The sequence below is a fragment of the Pristiophorus japonicus genome, chromosome 10 (assembly GCF_044704955.1).
Source record: "Pristiophorus japonicus isolate sPriJap1 chromosome 10, sPriJap1.hap1, whole genome shotgun sequence".
NCBI lineage: Eukaryota > Metazoa > Chordata > Chondrichthyes > Pristiophoridae > Pristiophorus > Pristiophorus japonicus.
Genome location: NC_091986.1, coordinates 149,279,148 through 149,300,009, shown reverse-complemented (window position 1 = coordinate 149,300,009; position 20,862 = coordinate 149,279,148). Strand labels below are relative to the sequence as shown.

The 20,862-nt window shown below is 48.1% G+C and overlaps 1 protein-coding gene across 1 annotated transcript in view; it reads left to right on the top strand.

Annotated features, from left to right (window-relative positions):
- The window catches only part of c10h11orf65 (chromosome 10 C11orf65 homolog), a 149,229-nt gene that overhangs the window by 49,591 nt on the left and 78,776 nt on the right, over nucleotides 1-20,862 (top strand). Inside the window, exon 2 of the mRNA XM_070891520.1 lies at nucleotides 20,481-20,620. Within this exon, the coding sequence (XP_070747621.1) occupies nucleotides 20,586-20,620 (35 nt within the window). The 5' untranslated portion in view covers nucleotides 20,481-20,585. The remainder of the gene's footprint in view (nucleotides 1-20,480; nucleotides 20,621-20,862) is intronic.

Here is a 20,862-nt window from a genome sequence, read left to right as displayed (position 1 = left end):
TACAGGAGGTGGGGCCAATCTCTGAAGCAAATTCGTGTATTAAGGATCCCAGACTGTCTTGGGAGAACTATTCACCCCCTAAGAGATAATTGAATTACCCAATCAAGCACAATGGAAATCATGGTCAGGAAACTGGACAATCCTAAAACAATGCAAAACCAGTGATAGCACATTCTCACACCCTAATCGAGTTACTGCTGACAAAGGAGACATTCGAAAATCAATGGACAAAACAGTTTAAACAGAGCCCAAGAGATTTGATGGGAGATAACGGAGCCTTTTTTGGGGATATATCTATCCCCTAGTTTTACAAGGAAAAACTAACAGAACACAGACTGGAACTCGCACAGACTCGAACAGAACACAGACTGGAACTCGCACAGACTCGAACAAGGACACAGACGGGAACACAGACACAGACACAAGCAGCCTGCTTCCTCTACAGTGAAGAAATGGAATAGTGAAGGAAACTACCAGAACTCATCAAGAACTGACCGAGCATGAGGCCCACAAAACAGAAGGTTGTCAGCAACCAAATTGACAACCACTCTACAATTTACTTCTGAACGACCCAACGGGGGAGAAATTACCAAAAAAGACTAACTAAAACTATTCCTAACCAAAGAAAGTGGGTACTTACCCCATACATCCAAAACGCAACTTAGCGCATCAACGGACGCACCCCAACCGAAGACTACGCAATCCAAAGTCCTCTCCTCCGTCCGGGGTGCGGCTCGCCTAGAAGGCCAAGTGCAGCGAACCCCGAAACCGCGATTCACCGGCAACTGTCTAAAGGGATTGGTGAGCATAGCCCCTGAACCCCCAGAGCTATAACTTAGTTAGTTAGGGGAATTGGGAGGGGGAGGCTGGGATAACTTGTGTAAATGTATCTGCATTCTCCTCTTTACCCCATTTAGAGTTTAAGCTGTATTCTTTTCCCCACAGGCTGTAATTTGACAATTTATTCAATGTGTTGTACCCCTCAGTGTGTATTGGTCTGTGTGTGTTATTAAAGGTGTGCCTTTTACTTCTTTTTAAACACAATAAAGCCATACCTGCTTCCTACCTTGAAACCGATTGTCTGTCCAAGTCTGTCACAGTCCCTTCATAATTCCAGTGTCTAGAACCAAGGGTGTGGGAGCGATTCGGAACCGCTCATATAAGGTCAGAGGGAAAGCTGACCCCCTGCAAACCACCCCTTACATAATGGCAGCCCCAGATGGGACACTGGTGCAAGGGACGTGATAAGCGAGAGACTGGTTTCAGGAAAAGAAGCAAAATGGAAGAGATTTCCTCGTATGTGTTTAAGAGGGTAAATGTGGCTAAGAAGTGGGTACTCGATCTATTGTATGCTGAGCGTCCAGAAGATGCTGCAGCTCAATGGACCGAGAGCAAGGACCATAAAAGGTCGTTAGAGAAGGCCATTTGGCTAGTTTGCCTTCAGCGACAGACCCGGCTTCTAGATGAGGAGAATGAGAAATTAAAGGAAGTATTGAGGCAGGCAGAAGAGAGGTCCAGCGCAAGGGCCACAGTCGGAGAAAGGCTGTGGACAGAGGTGGGACAGTTAAAGGAAAGTAGAAAGCTCACTAAAGAAAGGTACAAAACCCAACTGGACCTTTTACAGTGTCAGATTATTGAAGCCAAGAATAGTGAACGGGCGTTGCGGGAAGAGAATTCCTGCCTCGCCAAGCAAGTTAAAGAGTACGGGGAGAGGGTGAGAGACATTCAGGTAACCTATAAGGTAGCCAGTACCAGGGAATTTGAGGCAGGAGACCACGGCCCCTGCCAGCAGCAGATCCAAAGCTTGAACCTTGCTCTATCCCGGGCTAAAGGCATGGTGTGCCTGATAAACCCGGGTTTAGCCAAGGAACACCTGGTTGGGCAAGGAGAAACCTCTCAGTCAGCGCCTGTAGCTCCTGGGAACGGCCCAGAGCAGCAGGGGTGTCAGCCAGAGTGCGGGGCAGGCAAGGATTGCGAACTACCAACACCGGCAGCCCCAAGTTTTAACTCGGCTTGGCAGCAGGGAGAAGTGGGCGAGCCAATACAAGAAGGGCCGGAACCAGGGCCAATGCACCCGGTCCGGCAGCAGAAGTTTGGCCCGCCTGATGCCAATGGGGCAGCAGGACCCCTAGAAAGCAACTTCGTAGTCCCCCACGACACCCAAAAACTAAGGGCTATGATAGGCCACCTAAGTAAGCTCACCCAACAGGGGGATCCCTCAGTACACTTCCTGGAAGTGGAACACACAGGGGATATTAACGGGTGCGACGATTCGGAGCAGGCTAAGCTGTTGCTCTTCTCGCTAGACACCAAGCTGTGCCATTCCCTCTCTGCAGACAGCAGAAAGGGGCGAAACACGTACGCTATGGTTAAGGAGGAGGTTCTAGAGGCCATGGCTATGAACGACGGGAGTCCTTTGTCCCGAGTGGAGAAAACAGTGCAGCTCTATGGGGAGACTCCACAGGCTTTCGCCGACAGGTTGTAGTGGGGTTCTTGACCGGGCCCACCCGAACCCTAACGAGCGGGCTCACTGGCTCCGCAGCCTAGTGGCAAATAGCTTACCTGGAGTAAAGGCAAAAGCCGAGGTCTGGTTCGATCCAAGAGATCCCAGAACCACCGAGGAGACAGTGGTCAGACAGTTGACACTGGCTTACCGGAACGGTAGAGGGACAGAGGAGCCCTCCTCTAAAGGGAGGGTCCATGAGATTAAACCCAGCCAAGGCAAGAGAGAGTGGCATCAGGAAGGTGGGAACCCTCCCCACAAAGGAGGCGAGTGTTTTGGGTGTGGGAAAAGTGGGCACTGGAGGAAGGACTGTAGGAACCCCTGGAAAGAGACTAAGGAAAAGGCCACTCCAGCCCCAGCCCGTAAGACTGGGGCAGGAACACCCGACTCATATGAGACACTCGTAGCCGCCCTACAGACACTCATAAATGGACAGGGAGCAGTAGCCATCGCAACCGGTCCAGTAGCCGGTATGGTAAAACCCTCTGCTCCAACCCACCCAAATGCATGACTAGAGCAAGCGCAGCCTGTGTACCTGTGTTCCCTAGAGTACGATGCCTGGAAGAGACCGCGCGTTACGATGGAGGTGGAGAAAGTGAAAGGGACCTACCTGATAGATACTAGTACTTCCAGCACCCTTGTATATGCAGATAACCCAGCTACCTCACCTCTATCGAACGGGATCCCGTACTGTCTAGTGGGGTTCACAAGCAATGAGCAAACTGGTTCGTTTTCCATCCCTCCCGCTCACCATTCAGTTAGGGACACTCAAAACCAAATGGAAGTGTGTCTTGATGAAATGGGAGCAGAAGGGAAAAGGGATCCTGGGAGCTGATTTTATCATTAGCCACCAGATCCTAGTGGATCTCAGGAACCACTGTCTATGGGGAGCCATAGTGACTGACAGGGAAGGTGAGGTGGCAGTGATCCCAGAAAAAGGGGCCAAGGGAACATTGTGTACCGTGAAGCCAAAGGAGGGTTATGACTTGGAATTACTGGTCAGTAACACCCCAGTGGAGTACCAGGCATATGTACGGGCACACCTTACAGCATTCGCCACCCACAAACATGACTGTGGTAGGCTAACGGGGTGGAAGTTAGTATAGAAGGGGACCCCATGACCCAACCACAAAAGCAATATAACTTCCCCAGGGAGGCAGAGGCAGACCTGACAACGGCGCTGGGATCACTGGTAGAGATAGGGGTGTTAAGACCGATAGCAACCCATGTGAACTCTCCATTGTGGCCGGTTAAGAAACCGGCCACAATGGAGGGCCATTGTGGACTATCGAGTACTAAATAAGAATATCCCTGCCTGTACATCCACTGTAGCAGCCATAACGGATCTCATAGGGAGTATTCCAGCATCCGCGACCACTTTCACGGTGCTGGACATTTCAAATGGGTTCTGGTCCATTCCTTTAAAATGGGAGGACCAGTACAAGTTCGCCTTTACCTTTAAGGGCCAACAATACACGTGGAACTGTCTTCCCCAAGGCTTCCACAATAGTCCCAGCATTTTTCAGCAATGTATGGCGAACTGTTTAAAGGGCTTTAGCAGACCCCAGCAGTTGGTGCAGTATGTGGATGATCTGCTCCTGTTCACCGATCAGGGGGAGGAGCATGGCCCACTGCTGGCTGAGCCGCTGGAGCTGCTAAAAGAAGAAGGGTTTAAAGTAAACCCCAAGAAGGCACAGATCGGCCAGAAGGAAGTCAAATTCCTGGGGCTGACTGTGCGCGCTGGGGAAAGGGCCCAACACAGTGACAGGGGTAAGATCCTTTCTCGGGCTCACCGGGTACTGCAGAGACTTCATTGAGGATTATGCAGCCACCGCAGCCCCTCTGCTCAGGCTTCTACACAAGTGGGACCGGGATGAGGGTTGCAAGGCAGCATTTAATTGGCTTAAGAAGGACTTGCAGACCGCGCCAGCCTTGGGAGCGATAGATGTAGGAAAGGAGTTTTTCCTGGAGGTGGCAGCCAGCGGGGACAGTTTGAGCTCAGTGCTGCTTCAAGAGCGGCACGGCCAGCTGAGACCGGTGGTTTACTCCTCCAGGATCCTCACAGATGTGGAGAAGGGGTACTCCTTGGGCAGTCTAAAGATCCTTGATCTTCACGGGAGGGTCTCCTCTAACGCTCCTAACCCACCACACACCTACTCAGATGCTCCTAGATGGGAGGATTAAGGACGGGATGGTGAGCAGTGCCCGCATTGTTCGCTGGACCCTGCTCCTCTCCCAGATGGACCTCCGAGTAGAAGGCCCCCGCAAGCCAAGGCTCGCAGCCAACCTAATCTATCCAGGGAAAGCCCACAGGTACTCCATAGAAGGGGTATGGGAGGTAAACATTGGCCTTCGGGCGGGGTTACACCCTACAGGCCGGGACATCTACGTGGACGGGTTCAGCACGGTATCTGCTGGTGAGCGACTCACTGGATGCGGAGTCTATGACCCAAGGGCAGGTATTGCCCTGGCAAACAAGCTCCCCAGCACCATGAGCGCCCAGCATGCTGAACTGTCCGCCGTAATGTACGTGGTGACCCACCCCGAGAAATTCCCTACCCCGTACACGATTTGCTCGGACAGTATGTTCACCTGCAATTCATGTACGGAGTACCTGGCTATCTGGTCCCGTTGCGGATACATGTCCACTGACGGGAGACCCCTGGCAATCAAGCCCCTGCTGGAGAAAATCATGACAGCGATGAGGGAAGAGGGAAAGGTCTACATACATAAGGTGAAGGCCCATTCAAAAACCGAACCCTGTGCAGAGGTAAACCAACAGGCTGACAAACTGGCCAAAGAAGGTGCCCGCACGGGAAAGTTCTGGGACCCCTATGACACTGGCCGCATAGCAGCGGTCAAGAATAAGATCAGGGCAGCAGAGAGTACAGGGATAGCTTTGGCCCCGGACTTAAAAACAGTTCAGGTATAGGACCTGGTCCTGAAAGCTGTCTTGAATGTGCTAGCTAGAGGAGAGAGAGTAGAAGGTCCGTACGGCACAGCAGCCATTACCGTTAAGGAAGGCATGCTGTTTAAAGAGGGACAATGGGTCGTGCCGCAACAGTACCAGAGGGAATTCCTAAAACTGGCCCATGAGGGTCCAGGAGCGGAACACTCCGGGCCTGAGACCACCTGGCAACAGGTGGAACAGGCAGGATGATGGCCGGGACTCAGGGAGGACGTCCGCGAGTTCTGTGCGAACTGCCTGGTGTGTGCTGCGAACAACCCTGACCCCCAGAAAAGGAAGGTGACCCTAGGACACGTCAGGAGGGTAGAGGGACCATGGCAGTCAATCCAAATTGACTACATTGGGCTCCTACCCACCGCCCAGGAAGGCTACAAATACTGCCTAGTCCTGGTGGACGTGTTCTCAAAATGGGTTGAAGCCTTCTCCTGCCGAACAGCCACCACACTAGGGACAGCTAAGATTCTAGTGAGGGAAGTGTTCTCCCGGTGGGGACACCCACAGTATGTGGAGTCGGACCAGGGGAGCCATTTCACCGGGCAGGTAATGCAGGCAACCCTTAAGGTGCTCAGCATTGAGGGGAAATGGCTCGTTGCCCACAATCCACAGTCATCTGGTATTGTGGAGCGTTTAAACCGCACCATTAAAGAAAGGCTGCGGAAGGAAACGGGAAACTCACCCCAAAAGTGGGTGGAGGTCTTACCGTTGGTCCTAATGGGGATCCGAGCCAGCCAGTCAAAGAGCACCAGGTATTCCCCATACGAGCTCATGACTGGCCGGATCATGCGGACCCCCACCCATGTCCTAGCCCCGGTGCTCACAGAAGGTCAGCTCAGAGAGGTGAACTGGGACCGGTTTGTCAGGAACCTGTTTGAACACCTCAAACAGATTCATTGGCAGGCTGCTAGTAACATGGGCAGACAGCATTAGAGTAACCGATTGCTGCTAGAACCCAGCAAACACCACGAATGGGAGATAGGGGACCAGGTCATGGTGAGGAACTATGCTCGGGTCGGGGTTTTTGAAGCATTATATATGGGGCCATACAGCATTGTCGACAAGGCAAGCCCGATAGTCTTTGCCATTAAGCTGCCCCGCTGTACTAAGTGGTTCCACATCAACCAGTGCAAGCTGACCAACCCAGGGTCAGCCAAGCACAGAGCGCAGCCGGGAGGGGAACCAAGGGTGTGGGAGCGATTCGGAACCGCTCATATAAGGTCAGAAGGGAAAGCTGACCCCCTGCAAACCACCCCTTACACCATGTTGTCTTATGCCTGTTAGTCCAACGCTGCAACTTAAGTCCACAGTTGCTCCACCTGTCACCGTCAGCGTTCCTGATTCTTTATCACAACCAATGTTGCCCAAGTCCCTGTAATACAGGCCTTGCTGTTCTTCTGCTGGTTGTCCTTGGTATGGGTTACCCCATGATGTTTCCTCGAGCACCAGAATCTTGCAAAAAATAATATTTTCTGATCGTCACCGGTTAATTTAGTGATTATGCTTTTTCAACTGGGTCCAGTGTTTCCACCTGCGATACCCCTTATAACTAGGCATGTGCTTGTGTCACTTACCATTATTACCTGATGGGGTCCGTTCCATTTGGGTGCGAGCTTGGACCTCTCTGGGGTAATCCTCACCATCACCTGACTGCTTATTTGGGGTATTTGGACCTTTTGTTCCTTAATGTTGTTCTCGAAGTCCTTGATTATTTGCTGATCTTTAGCCTGTGCCTTTAAATCATGTAACTGCTTACAGAGTAATACAAATCTCCGTATCCCTGTCTTTATATTGTCCTACATCCTTGCTTCCTGAAACCAAGACTTCTGGCAATCTCATTGCCCTTCCAATTATTAGTTCAAAAGGTGTCAGTCCTGTCATCTGACTAGGGGTTATCCTGAGCTTCATCAGTACTCGGGGTAACATCTCACCCACCCTTTCCCAGTTTCCTCGATTGTTTTAGCTAGGGTTGCTTTTAAGGTTCTATTCATTCATTCCACCAATCCAGAGGATTCCAGATGGTATGTGATATGGAACCTTTGCCTAATCCCTAATAAAGCGCAGGCCTGTTTCATCACCTTCCCTGTGAAGTGGGTACCTTGATCTGAGTCCAGCTGCAGTGGCATTCCCCATCGGGGTAATATTTCTTCTGCTAGGATCCTGGCCATGGTTTCTGCTGAACAATTTCTAGTGGCGAAAGCTTCTATCCACTTCGTATACTGGTCTATAATAACTAAGCTGTATGTCTTCCCCTTATTGCTGGGTAACGGTCCAGTAAAATCTATCTGTAAGTTTTCTCAGGGTCCTTTCGGTCGGGGTTGATGTCCCATTCTGACCTTTACTTTCCCCCCTGGGATGTATTTTGCACATGTCATGCACCTTCTACAGTGATTCTCTATATCTCTACCCATTCCCTTTCGCCACCAGCATCTGGACATCGAGCTTATCATGTTGGTTCTACCTGTATGGACATACCCATGGTATAAATTTAATAGGCTCCCCTGGTTGCATTCCAGGGCCACCACGTTCCCATCTTTCCTCCATATCCTGCCGGTCCATTGCTGGACACCTCTCTGCTTCTACCCCTCTTTTTCCTGTGGAGTGGCTTCTCCCTATACCTTAAGCATGTTTACTTCCTCAGGCCCAATTGTACATACACCGACCTGGGCTTCTCCGGCCAGCTTGGCTGCCTCGTCTGTCCATGCTTTTCCCTGTTGATGTTGATTGGTAATTTTTATGTGCGCTTTGACCTTTATTATCGTACACTTCTGGGGTAGAAGGGAGGCTTCCACTAATTTTTTTATAATCTCCTCATGTTTAATTGGTCCTCGTCCTGAGGTCATGTATCCCCGTCTGCTCCAGGCTATCATATATTCATGGACTACTCCAAAAGCATATCGGCTGTCTGTATAGATGTTTACTCTTTTTCCCCTAGCCAGCCTCAGAGCCTCAGTGAGAGCCACTAATTCAGCCCCTTTAGCTGATAGACCCCCTTCTAACCGTCCTTCCCTTTTGACCTGTCCGCTGCTATCTATCACGGCCCATCCCGTCCGTGGTGTCCCGTTTGTCATGTATGTAACCTCTATGTAACACCACTGCAATACTGTATATATTTAAGCAATGCACACCTTGACCACAGGGGGTGAACTTGTGGGAGACACTCCTTACCTGGTCATCCAGGTATATAAAGGGAGATCCCATGCAGGGTCATCACTTTTTGGTCCTGTGAATAAAGGTTCAGGTCATAGAGTGAACTTGTCCATAGAATGTGCCTCGTGTGGGTTTTGTGCCATTGAGTAAGTACATTACATTGGCGACGAGAAACGGGAATCAACGACCCACGAGAATGGCCACGAGAGGAACGGTACGGTGTTGGTGAGGACTGGGACGATTTCATTGAGAGGCTCCAGCAAAGCTTTGTCACGAAAGAATGACTGGGAGGTGCAGCGGTCGACAAGCGAAGGGCACATCTGCTGACCAGCTGCGGACCTAAGACTTACGCACTCATGAAGGACCTACTAGCACCCGAAAAGCCGGCAGACAAAATCTTTGAAGAGTTCAGCAAACTGATCGGTGGGCACCTCAAACCTGCGAGCAGCATTCACATGGCCCGACACAGATTCTATACCCACCGACGGCGTAAAGGACAGAGCATACCGGACTTCGTTGCGGACCTCCGGCGTTTGGCCAGCCTCTGTAAGTTCACAGACGCCTGCAGGGGGGAGAAGTTAAGGGATTTCTTTATTGAGGGCATCCATCATGCGTGGATTTTCCGAAAGTTAATGGAGACCAAGGATTTGACTTTGGAAGCGGCGGCGTTGATGGCTCAGACTTTCATGGCGGGGGAGGAAGAAACCAAAATAATATACGTGCACAATTCTGCCTCCAATGCGGCGGGGGATCAGGGAGTCAATATCATAAACATGACTCAGAGCCCCACAGGCAGGCAAGGGCAGTTCGATATACTCCAGGCAGCAATAGACCCCAGAGCAGGTTTTCAACAGAGACAATGTCAGGCTGAATGGACATTTACGCCAACACAGTGGACAATGTGGTCCGGAATGGGGCCATTGACACCCACTAACAGGGTACTCAAGGGCAGTCAAAGGGACAATCATGGAGGAATGGCGGGTCATAGCTCCTTTGTTCACAACAATGAGAATCTAAGCTCATGCTGGAGGTGTGGGGGAAAACACTCTGCCAGGACTTGCAGGTTTCAACAATTTGTCTGCAGAAATGCAACCTCGGTGGCCATTTAACTCGAATGTGCAGGAAGCCTGTAGCCAGGCTAATTTACGAGGCGGATGGACCAGAAGAGGAGTCAGTGAGGCAGGATGACTCTTGGGGCAAATCAATGGACGCTGAAGTTCGGCGGGTTCATGTGGCAAACATTCACAGCTCATACACCAAAACACCACCTATGATAATGAAGGTTTTACTAACCGGCATGGTACGCATGGAGCTGGACACGGGGGCCAGCCAGTCACTCATGAGCATTCAACAATTCGAAAAGCTATGGCCACACAAAGCCAGTAGACCCAAACTAGAACACATTGAGACACAACTACGGACATATACCAAAGAAATCATTCCAGTACTAGGCAGTGCAATGTTGGCGGTCACACACAATGGATCAGTGAACCGGCTGCTGTTCTGGATTGTCCCGGGCAATGGTTCCGCACTGTTGGGAAGGAGCTGGTTAGCTGAGATGAACTGGAAATGGGGGGATGTGCATGCAATGTCATCTGTGGAGCGAAGTTCATGCTCACAAGTCCTACAACAATTTGAGTCACTATTCCAACCTGGCGTTGGGACATTCAAAGGTACCAAAGTAGTGATAGGCATCACTCTGGATGCCAGACCAGTGCACCACAAAGCCAGAGCGGTGCCGTATTTGATGCAAGAGAAAATTGAGAGTGAATTGGACCGTTTGCTGAGAGAGAACATCATCTCGCCCATTGAATTCAGTGAGTGGGCGAGCCCCATTGTTCCCATCCTAAAAGCGGATGGTTCTGTCAGAATCTGTGGCGACTACAAGGGCACTATCAATCGGGTGTCCCTACAAGACCAATACCTGCTCCCGAGAGCGGAGGATCTTTTTGCCATGCTGGCAGGCGGCAAGCTGTTTACCAAGTTGGATCTCACTTCAGCCTACATGACCCAAGAACTGGCCGACGAATCTAAACTACTGACCACCATCACTATGCACAAGGGACTGTTCGTTTACAACAAGTGCCCATTTGGCATTCGATCAGCGGCATCGATTTTTCAAAGAAACATGGAAAGCCTGCTCAAAACCATTCCTGGAACAATCATATTTCAGAACGACATCTTCATCACGGGTCGTGACACCGAGGCACACCTCCACAATCTGGAGGAGGTGCTACGCCGACTGGACCGGGTAGGCCTGCGACTCAAGAAGTCTAAATGTGGGTTTTTGGCTCCTGAGGTTGAGTTCCTGGGCAGGAGGGATGCTGCAGATGGGATTCGGCCCGCTGAATCCAAAACGGAGGCGATTCGACGAGCGCCCAGGCCTGGCAACACATCAGAGTTACGTTCATTTCTGGGACTCTTGAACGATTTCGGGAACTTTCTGCCGAACTTAAGCACGTTGTTGGAGCCGCTTCACGTGCTCCTGCGTAAGGGTTGTGACTGGTTTTTGGGGGACTGTCAAGAATGGGCTTTCAACCGGGCGCGGAACCTACTTTGTTCAAATAAGTTATTGACCCTGTACGACCCTTGTAAGAAATTGGTTCTGTCATGTGATGCATCGTCCTATGGGGTTTGGTGCGTGTTGCAGCAGAGTAATGCTGAGGGCCAACTACAACCTGTGGCTTATGCTTCCAGGTTGCACTCTCAAACAGAACAAGGATATGGGATGGTTGAGAAGGAGGCACTCGCGTGTGTATATGGTGTAAAAAAAATGCATCAGTACCTTTTTGGCAGGAGGTTCGAATTAGAGACGGACCACAAGCCGTTAACATCCCTGTTGTCAGACAGCAAGGCTGTCAATGCCAAAGCATCAGCTCGCATACAGCAATGGGCTCTCACGCTGGCTGCTTATGACTACTCCATCCAGCACCGGCCTGGCACCGAAAATTGCGCTGACGCGCTCAGCAGGCTTCCACTGGCCACCACCGAGGTGGCAGCGGAACAAAGCGCTGAGATGGTCATGGCCGTTGATGCCTTTGACAGCGCAGACTCCCCCATCACAGCCTGCCAGATCAAAATCTGGACAAACAGAGATCCCCTCCTATCTCTGATTAAGAAATGTATCCTGACTGGGGATTGGGCGCCCGTACACGGAACATGAACTGAGGAGGTCAGACCGTTTCACAGGCGGATGGATGAGCTCTCCATCCAAGCTGACTGCCTATTATGGGCCAGCCGGGTAGTCATGTCCCAGAGGGGCAGGGAGGCATTCATCAGGGAACTCCACAGTAAGCATCCAGGCATCGTTCTGATGAAGGCCATTGCCCGGTCACATGTTTGGTGGCCGGGAATTGATTCAGACCTGGAACACTATGTTCGCAGGTGCACGACGTGTGTCCAGCTGGGTAATGCCCCCAGGGAGGCCCCGCTCAGCCTGTGGCCCTGGCCCACCAGGCCATAGTCACGTATCCATGTAGACTATGCGGGCCTGTTCATGGGAAAAATGTTTCTCATTGTGGTAGATGCGTACTCGAAATGGATCGAATGCATCATTTTGAATTCGTGCACGACATCCACCATTGTGGTGAGTCTACGTGTGGTCTTTGCAACCCACGGCTTGCCGGACATCCTTGTTAGCGATAATGGCCCATGTTTCACGAGCTACGAATTCCGGGAGTTCATGTCGGGCAATGGCATCAACCATGTCAGGACAGCACCGTTCAAGCCGGCCTCCAATGGACAGGCGGAACGTGCGGTCCAAATCATTAAACAAGGCATGCTCAGGATTCAAGGACCCTACCTTCATTGCCGCCTATCGCGCCTCCTGCTGGCCTATAGGTCCCGACCGCACTCGCTCACGGGGGTCCCGCCCACTGAGCTACTCATGAAACGAACACTCAAAACTCGGCTGTCCCTCATTCACCCAGTCCTGACCAACATAGTTAAGGGCAAGCGCCAGTCCCAAAACGAGTACCATGATCGAAACTCAAGGGGGAGGTGTATAGAAATAAATGACCCCGTATTTGTCCTCAATCACGCTATGGGGCCCAAAAGACTTGAGGGCACTGTAATAGACAAAGAGGGGAACAGGGTCATCGTAGTTAAATTTAATAATGGTCAGATATGCCATAAGCATCTGGACCAAGTAATAAAAAGGTTCAGCATTGACACTGAGGAACACGAGGAAGATCATGAGATGGTGCTCATACCACTGCGAGTGAATGAGCAACAAGAACACTCAGCAGCATGCACAGTCCCGGCGGTCAGCCCGGACAGGCCAGAATCACCACAGGTGACAGACACTCACGCCAAGGCTCAACAACCAGAGCCCCAACTGCGGCGCTCCACGAGGGAGCTCAGACCACCTGAAAGACTTAACCTATGATCCCAATAAGACTTTGGGGGGGAAGGTGATGTCATGTATGTAACCTCTATGTAACACCACTGCAATACTGTATATACTTAAGCAATGCACACCTTGACCACAGGGGGTGAACTTGTGGGAGACATTCCTTACCTGGTCATCCAGGTACATAAAGGGAGGTCCCATACAGGGTCATCACTTCTTGGTCCTGTGAATAAAGGTTCAGGTCATAGAGTGACCTTGTCCATAGAATGTGCCTTGTGTGGGTTTTGTGCCATTGAGTAAGGACATTACACCGTTGATATAGCACCGAGACCCATCTACATATAGATCCATGTTTGCCTCCTCAAGCGGGGTTTCACTCGCCTGACTACTTCCCTCGTCTTCTCCTGTCGGGTTACACTGATGCTCCTCTCCCTCTGTAATGATCCACCCTGCAGGGTTGTTACAGTTGTCTTTTATTATTGTTACCGTCCCATTGGAGGGTAAGAGCATTGCTTCCCACCCAGCCCTTCGCGTGTCAGACACCATTTTTAGCCTTCCTATGTTAAGCAATTCTACTAAGGTATGCTGGGTATGTAGAATAATGCATCCTGACATTATTATTGGTTCATGAACTCTGATGGCCCATGCCGCACTGTCTAGGGCAGCAATGCACCCTGACAGTCCTGCGGCTACAGGTTGCGGTTTACCTGAGTAATATGCCACTGGTCTATGCCTGTCCCCATGTAATTGAGTCACTACCGCATTATAATAATCATTACTATGGTAGGTATAGACGTGAAAAGGGCCTATTCTGTTCGGGTAGTCCCAAAGCTGGAGCACTAGTGAGAGCTTGTTTTAAACGTACAAATGCAGTTTCTTGATCTAGGCACCAGTTTACTGGCTCTTGGGTGGGTTTCCCCCCCTTTGACCAGGTCCTGTGTAGGTTGGGCCATCTCAGCATATTCGGGAATAAAATTTCTGCAGTAGTTGAATAGCCCTAGTACCTGCAGGACTCCTTTCACGGTTCCTGGCCTGGGCATTGATTGAATTGCTCCCTTTCTGTCCTCAGGCATCTGTCTCTTCCCTTGTGATATTATGTATCCTAGATATGTTACTTCGCGCCTTCCCACCTGCACCTTCCTAGGATTTATTTTTAATCCCGCATTCTGTAGAGCTCCTAGCACTGTAGTTAAAGATTGAGGGTGAGGAAGTAGTGTCTCAAACGAGCGTACTATGCTTAAACAAAGGGGACTACAGTGGGATGAGGGCAGAGTTGGCTAAAGCAGACTGGGAACACAGACTAAACGGTGGCACAATTGAGGAACAGTGGAGGACTTTTAAGGAGCTCTTTCATAGTGCTCAACAAAAATATATTCCAGTGAAAAAGAAGGGCGGTAAGAGAAGGGATAACCAGCCGTGGATAACCAAGGAAATAAAGGAGAGTATCAAATTAAAAACCAATGCATATAAGGTGGCCAAGGTTAGTGGGAAACTAGAAGATTGGGAAAATTTTAAACGACAGCAAAGAATGACTAAGAAAGCAATAAAGAAAGGAATGATAGATTACGAAGGTAAACTTGCGCAAAACATAAAAACAGATAGTAAAAGCTTTTACCGATATATAAAACGGAAAAGAGTGACTAAAGTAAATGTTGGTCCCTTAGAAGATGAGAAGGGGGATTTAGTAATGGGAAATGTGGAAATGGCTGAGACCTTAAACAATTATTTTGCTTCGGTCTTTACATGGAAGATACAAAAACCATGCCAAAGATTGCTGGTCACGGGAATGTGGGAAGGGAGGACCTTGAGACAATCACTATCACTAGGGGGATAGTGCCAGACAGGCTAATGGGTCTCAAGGTAGACAAGTCTCCTGGTCCTGATGAAATGCATCCCAGGGTATTAAAAGAGATGGCGGAAGTTATAGCAGATGCATTGGTTACAATCTACCAAAATTCTCTGGACTCTGGGGGGCTACCAGCGGATTGGAAAGTAACTAATGTTACGCTTCTGTTTAAAAAAGGGGGCAGACAAAAGGCAGGTAACTATAGGCCGGTTAGTTTAACATCTGTAGTGGGGAAAATGCTTGAAGCTATCATTAAGGAAGAAACAGCGGGACATCTAGATAGGAATAGTGCAATCAAGCAGACGCAACATGGATTCATGAAGGGGAAATCATGTTTAACTAATTTACTGGAATTCTTTGAGGATATAACGAGCATGGTGGATAGAGGTGTACCGATGGATGCGGTGTATTTAGATTTCTAAAAGGCATTCGATAAGGTGCCACACAAAAGGTTACTGCAGAAGATAAAGGTACGCGGAGTCAGAAGAAATGTATTAGCATGGATAGAGAATTGGCTGGCTAACAGAAAGCAGAGAGTTGGGATAAATGGGTCCTTTTCGGGTTGGAAATCGGTGGTTAGTGGTGTGCCACAGGGATCGGTGCTGGGACCACAACTGTTTACAATATACATAGATGATCTGGAAGAGGGGACAGAGTGTAGTGTAACAAAATTTGCAGATGACACAAAGGTTAGTGGGAAAGCGGGTTGTGTAGAGGACACAGAGAGGCTGCAAAGAGATTTAGATAGGTTAAGCGAATGGGCTAAGGTTTGGCAGATGGAATACAATGTCGGAAAATGTGAGTTCATCCACCTTGGAGAAAAAAACAGTAAAAGGGAATATTATTTAAATGGGGAAAATTACAACATGCTGCGGTGCAGAGGGACCTGGGGGTCCTTCTGCATGAATCCCAAAAAGTTAGTTTGCAGGTGCAGCAGGTAATCAGGAAGGCGAATGGAATGTTGGCCTTCATTACGAGAGGGATGGAGTACAAAAGCAGGGAGTTCCTGCTGCAACTGTATAGGGTAATGGTGAGGCCGCACCTGGAGTACTGCGTGCAGTTTTGGTCACCTTACTTAAGGAAGGATATATTAGCTTTGAAGGGGGTACAGAGACGATTCACTAGGCTGATTCCGGAGATGAGGGGGTTACCTTATGATGATAGATTGAGTAGACTGGGTCTTTACTCGTTGGAGTTCAGAAGGATTGAGGGGTGATCTTATAGAAACATTTAAAATAATGAAAGGGATAGACAAGGTAGAGGCAGAGAGGTTGTTTCCACTGGTCGGGGAGACTAGAACTAGGGGGCACAGCCTCAAAATACGGGGGAGCCAATTTAAAACCGAGTTGAGAAGGAATTTCTTCTCCCAGAGGGTTGTGAATCTGTGGAATTCTCTGCCCAAGGAAGCAGTTGAGGCTAGCTCATTGAATGTATTCAAATCACAGATAGATTTTTAACCAATAAGGGAATTAAGAGTTATGGGGAGCGGGCGGGTAAGTGGAGCTGAGTCCATGGCCAGATCAGCCATGATCTTGTTGAATGGCGGAGCAGGCTCAAGGGGCTAGATGGCCTACTCCTGTTCCTAATTCTTATGTTCTTATGTTCTTATGTTCTTAAAGCTAGTACGTGTTGTTGTTCTGTACTGGAGGCAATAAGGATATCATCCACATTCTGCAAAAGGGTGCTCCCTTCTCCTACATCTACCAGTTCCAAAATTCCCTACAGTACTCGATGAAATATGTTCGGGCTATTATGGAACCCCTGTGACACGCTAGTCCATGTGTATTGTTTTCCCTTTATGGTGAAGGCAAATTTTCATTGGGACTCTTCGTCTAAGGATATGGCCCAAAATCCATTCGCTATATCAAGCATGGTGAATATCTTATGGTCTGGATCCAGGCCATTAAAAATTGTGGCCGGACTTGGGTGAGTCACCTTATTCAGGGCGGTATAATCTGTAAGACCTGTTGGGTTCCTTTACCGGCCACACAGGTGAATTAGTGGAGGCTATTACCTGTTTCACAACCCCTTGCTTCTCTAATTCCTGCACTATCTGACAGACCGCTGCCTCAGCTTCGGGTCTTAATGGGTACTGCCAGTGAGCTTTGTGTTCAGGTCTGGGAATTTTGATGGGTGGTGTCTCTGCTTGCCCATAATCTTGCTTGTATTGTGCCCACAGAGTCCGGTATAATTGGCACACGCTATCCCATACACCCTTTGTTTCCCACTCGGGCTGGATTAGGGTTATTCCGGCCACTCGTTGCTGCTGGTGTCCCGGGTGTTCGAACTTAATTTGGTTTTCGTGCTTATCCCCCCAAATTATCCGGTTACGCCGGGGATCTATTAGTACCCCTATCTCACTTAACGTATCGATGCCTAATATGGTGTCCTCTGTGTTCTGGCAGCACCAAAACTGAGTAGGTAACATTACCCCTTGTACTTCAAACAACACCATCTCATTTTCTGATATCCCCCACCTACTCCTTGTAGGTTGACGGCCCTATGGGTCAGGGGAAAATCTGAGTTGGTTATGGAAATGGACGCTTCTGTGTCTACTAGCATACCGCAGTGCCAGCCCCCTAACACTACACTAATAAACATTCTTGGATCCCCTAGCTGCCATCCCATACTTCCGCCGTGGGCCGGCAACCCCTAGTGTGTACTGGCTAATCGGAGCATGTTGATAATGTCCTCGTTAGAAGATGTCTCAGGTGGGGGCAATGGTGGCAGTGGTGCTGGTAACTGTCAGAGCATGTCCATCAGCTCTTCCCTGGTTAATGATATACCTTTCTTTGCCTCGCCTTCCCGCGCCTCCTCCCTTACTCCAGTAATCTTTGGACAAATGTCCAAGTTTACCACAATTGTGACATTTCCCTCTAGAATTTCCGTAACCTTTCCTTTTCTGCGGGCAATCCCTACTGAAGTGGCCTTCCTGATTGCAGTTAAAACATATCAGGGGAGCTGCGCGGGGGGTGTCTCCTCCTCTTTCAGCTCTGCTGCTACCGCTGTTGCTGCTATTTTTGCTATTTTCTCCCTTTGTTCGAACTTTAACTCTTCTACATGTTCTGCCCATTCCAAAGTTTCATCGTAGTCATCCCCTACCTTAAATCCTAACTTAATTATCTTTTGATGTGCTTCTCCTAGCCCGTCTTCAAACATTTTCAAGAATGCTGCATCATTTTTGTCGGGGTCATTCGCCCCAGAGTGGTTTTTGTATTCAATCCACTTTCGTTCCCCGTACTCCCCTACACTTTCGCCTGCCTTTTGAGTCACATTCAGTATTCTACTCCAATTGGTTCTAACCCCAGCATCCTTGCATCCCGTATTTGAGGAATTCCAATCTTTGCATTCATGCTAGATCCGCTCTTCCCTTATTCTGCCAGTCCCCATCTTGTACCTCAGGTGTCGCTTTGTGACAATTTATCAGACCCGTTTTGGCTTTTACCAGATTGTGAATGTCTGCTAAGGTTAGGTTATGGGCATCTAGCATTTCTCCACCTTTTGCCAGAATTCTGTATTCCTACTATTTGCTTTAGGGGTTGGTAAGTCATTCAATAGAATTTATCTCTCCTGTGGGCTGAGGGGTACCTCCTGTATGGTAATGTGGGCTGCTCCACGTCTATTGGTGGGAATTGTAGTAGTGCGTATCGGCGCCGCTGATAGGTAGCCATGTGCCGGGGGCCACTCTACTCCGCACTCATTATCCCTGTCTGGTTTACTGTTAGGTTGGGTTTGTGGACTACACTTACCCCACTGTGGAGTACATTGGTTCTATTGCTGTCGGTGGTGGTGCTATGGCTGCGCACTGCACTATCTGTCTGGTCCTATCTTTTATCTCTTCCAGCTTACTTATCTTAGCTTCTAACTCTTGAATTTGTTTTGTTTCAGTATCTTTTTCTTTTATCTGTGCTCTGTAGCAGGTGAGTATTATTACATAGACTTTCTGTGTTTTATTTTTATTCTGACTCTCCCACCATTTCCTTTGTCTGTCAGGTGAGTCTTCTGGCTGCCATCCTTGCTTTTTCATTTCTTTTATTAATTTCCCATTTTTCTCAGCTAGCATACATATTAGAGATTTAGAGATCCTTGCGTTTCCCATTCCCATTCTATTTCATTAGCCATTTTTTCTCTAACGATCTCTGGGGTCACCTCCCCTTTAGGTTGTATTCCTTCCTTGTTTGCGCTGCGCACGATCAATACTGGCTTCTCCATGTTATTACCATGTCACGCTGTGGGACATACACATTATCCCACCTTGGGTTTCGTCCTTCCGTGGTTCGTTATAACTCAGTTATACAGATTGCCCCCTCTTCGTTCTTCATACAGATTACCTCCTTCCCCGTCAATGCTACAGCTCTAACTTGTAGGTGGTTAAAAAGATTTTCCTCACCACAGTTGCTGCCACATCCTGGGGTCGGAAGGTCTATACCCTGCTCGCTGCGCCAATTGTTGGGGTAAAAGGAAGATATAGGTAATCGACACCTCGCCCGTCGCCCTCCGTATAACGACTACGGAATCAACCAAACAAAACCTTAGGTTCAACCGGCTTTATTTCGAGTAAATGCAAGGGAGGATTCAATCGTGGAACCTTCAAAGTACAAGAGATTTCGAGTATAATTTATACAGGTTTTGGAGAGGAGCTACCCTCCTACAAAATCATCGATAGGTCTATTGCTGTCAGCGGAGTTACATTGATTTGTCGACTCTTATCAGACTGGCTCTAAGTGGTACATGCAATTGTCCATCTCCCATCATATGTTAATTGTATTGTTCCATGATTTGCACTTTGCCACAGTCTGTATGTCACTTGAAGTAACTGTTCCAAAAATACTGGTTTTCTTATCTCTTCCTCAGAGACTTCTAATTAAAATTTGCAACTGCTGACTTCGGCTGTTTAAGTGTTACTAAGGTTAACCATATAATTTTAATGCGCTGTAAGTGTGCTATATCTACATAAGCAAGTGTTACATACATAGGCAATTCCTCAGACCCGCCTAATACTGATTAGTTCACCACCTTCAGCATTGTGTTCTGACCGCCTATCTGTCTGCTCTTTTGCCTGCTACAATTTATATCCCTTACAATCTTTCTCACCATCAGGTGCTTCGGTTTACTTGAGCTCTGGGTGTCATCCAGTGCACTCGTGTTTTATTTTTGAAAAGCCACTGTTATGTCATATTATAGATATGTTTAATGTGAATTTATGCTAATACTAAAGTACATTTGGATACAATTATTAACATTCTGTACAATATTTTTTTTTAATTAACCTATTTCCATATTTCTATTTCTCCATCACATCTTTGGGTGCACTGTCTCAGAAAGCTAGTAAAAATGTATTTTGTCTCAGATATGACTGTTGTTGTATATTCTTTAAAGGCAGAAATCTCTAATACCTAAATCCACATTTATTCAACTAAGAGATTTTCCATATATATCATGTATATTATAGGAAGCTTACCAAACAGATCAACAGCAGTGATATTTGGTCAAAGGATCCTTTGAAAATGTGGAAAGAGCAATAAAATTGATTAGGATTTGTATAAAATTTAATGATAATTATCAGCAGTAACAAGCAAATGGAATTAAAAGCGCTTGAATAAATGTGTTGTATTTAATTCCCAATAATGATAGACATATTGTTACTATTGTATTTTTTAAATTGTAGGTGCGAGATACTTCAGTTCTTTAACTATATATCAGACATCCAATATGGTGGCAGTTTTGTCAAATTCACTTATGTAATGACTCCATCCCTGACAGTGAACAAGAAATGACTGAAGAAACAGCGCAAACAGACAACGACTGGTAAGAAACAGATTTGGAATTTTAGACAGCTTGTTAGAATTTAACATTATACTGGCTCTGTTACATTTATGGATCTTTTATATCTCAGAAAAGGTTGTTGGGACCTTCTAGATTTTGAATAACAGACCCCTCAAATAAATAAAAAAATTGTAAGTGAAATATAAACTGAACCTTGGGGAATGGGCCCATGTCTGGCAGATATATTTTAATATAGATAAATGTAGTGTCATGCACTTGTGTAG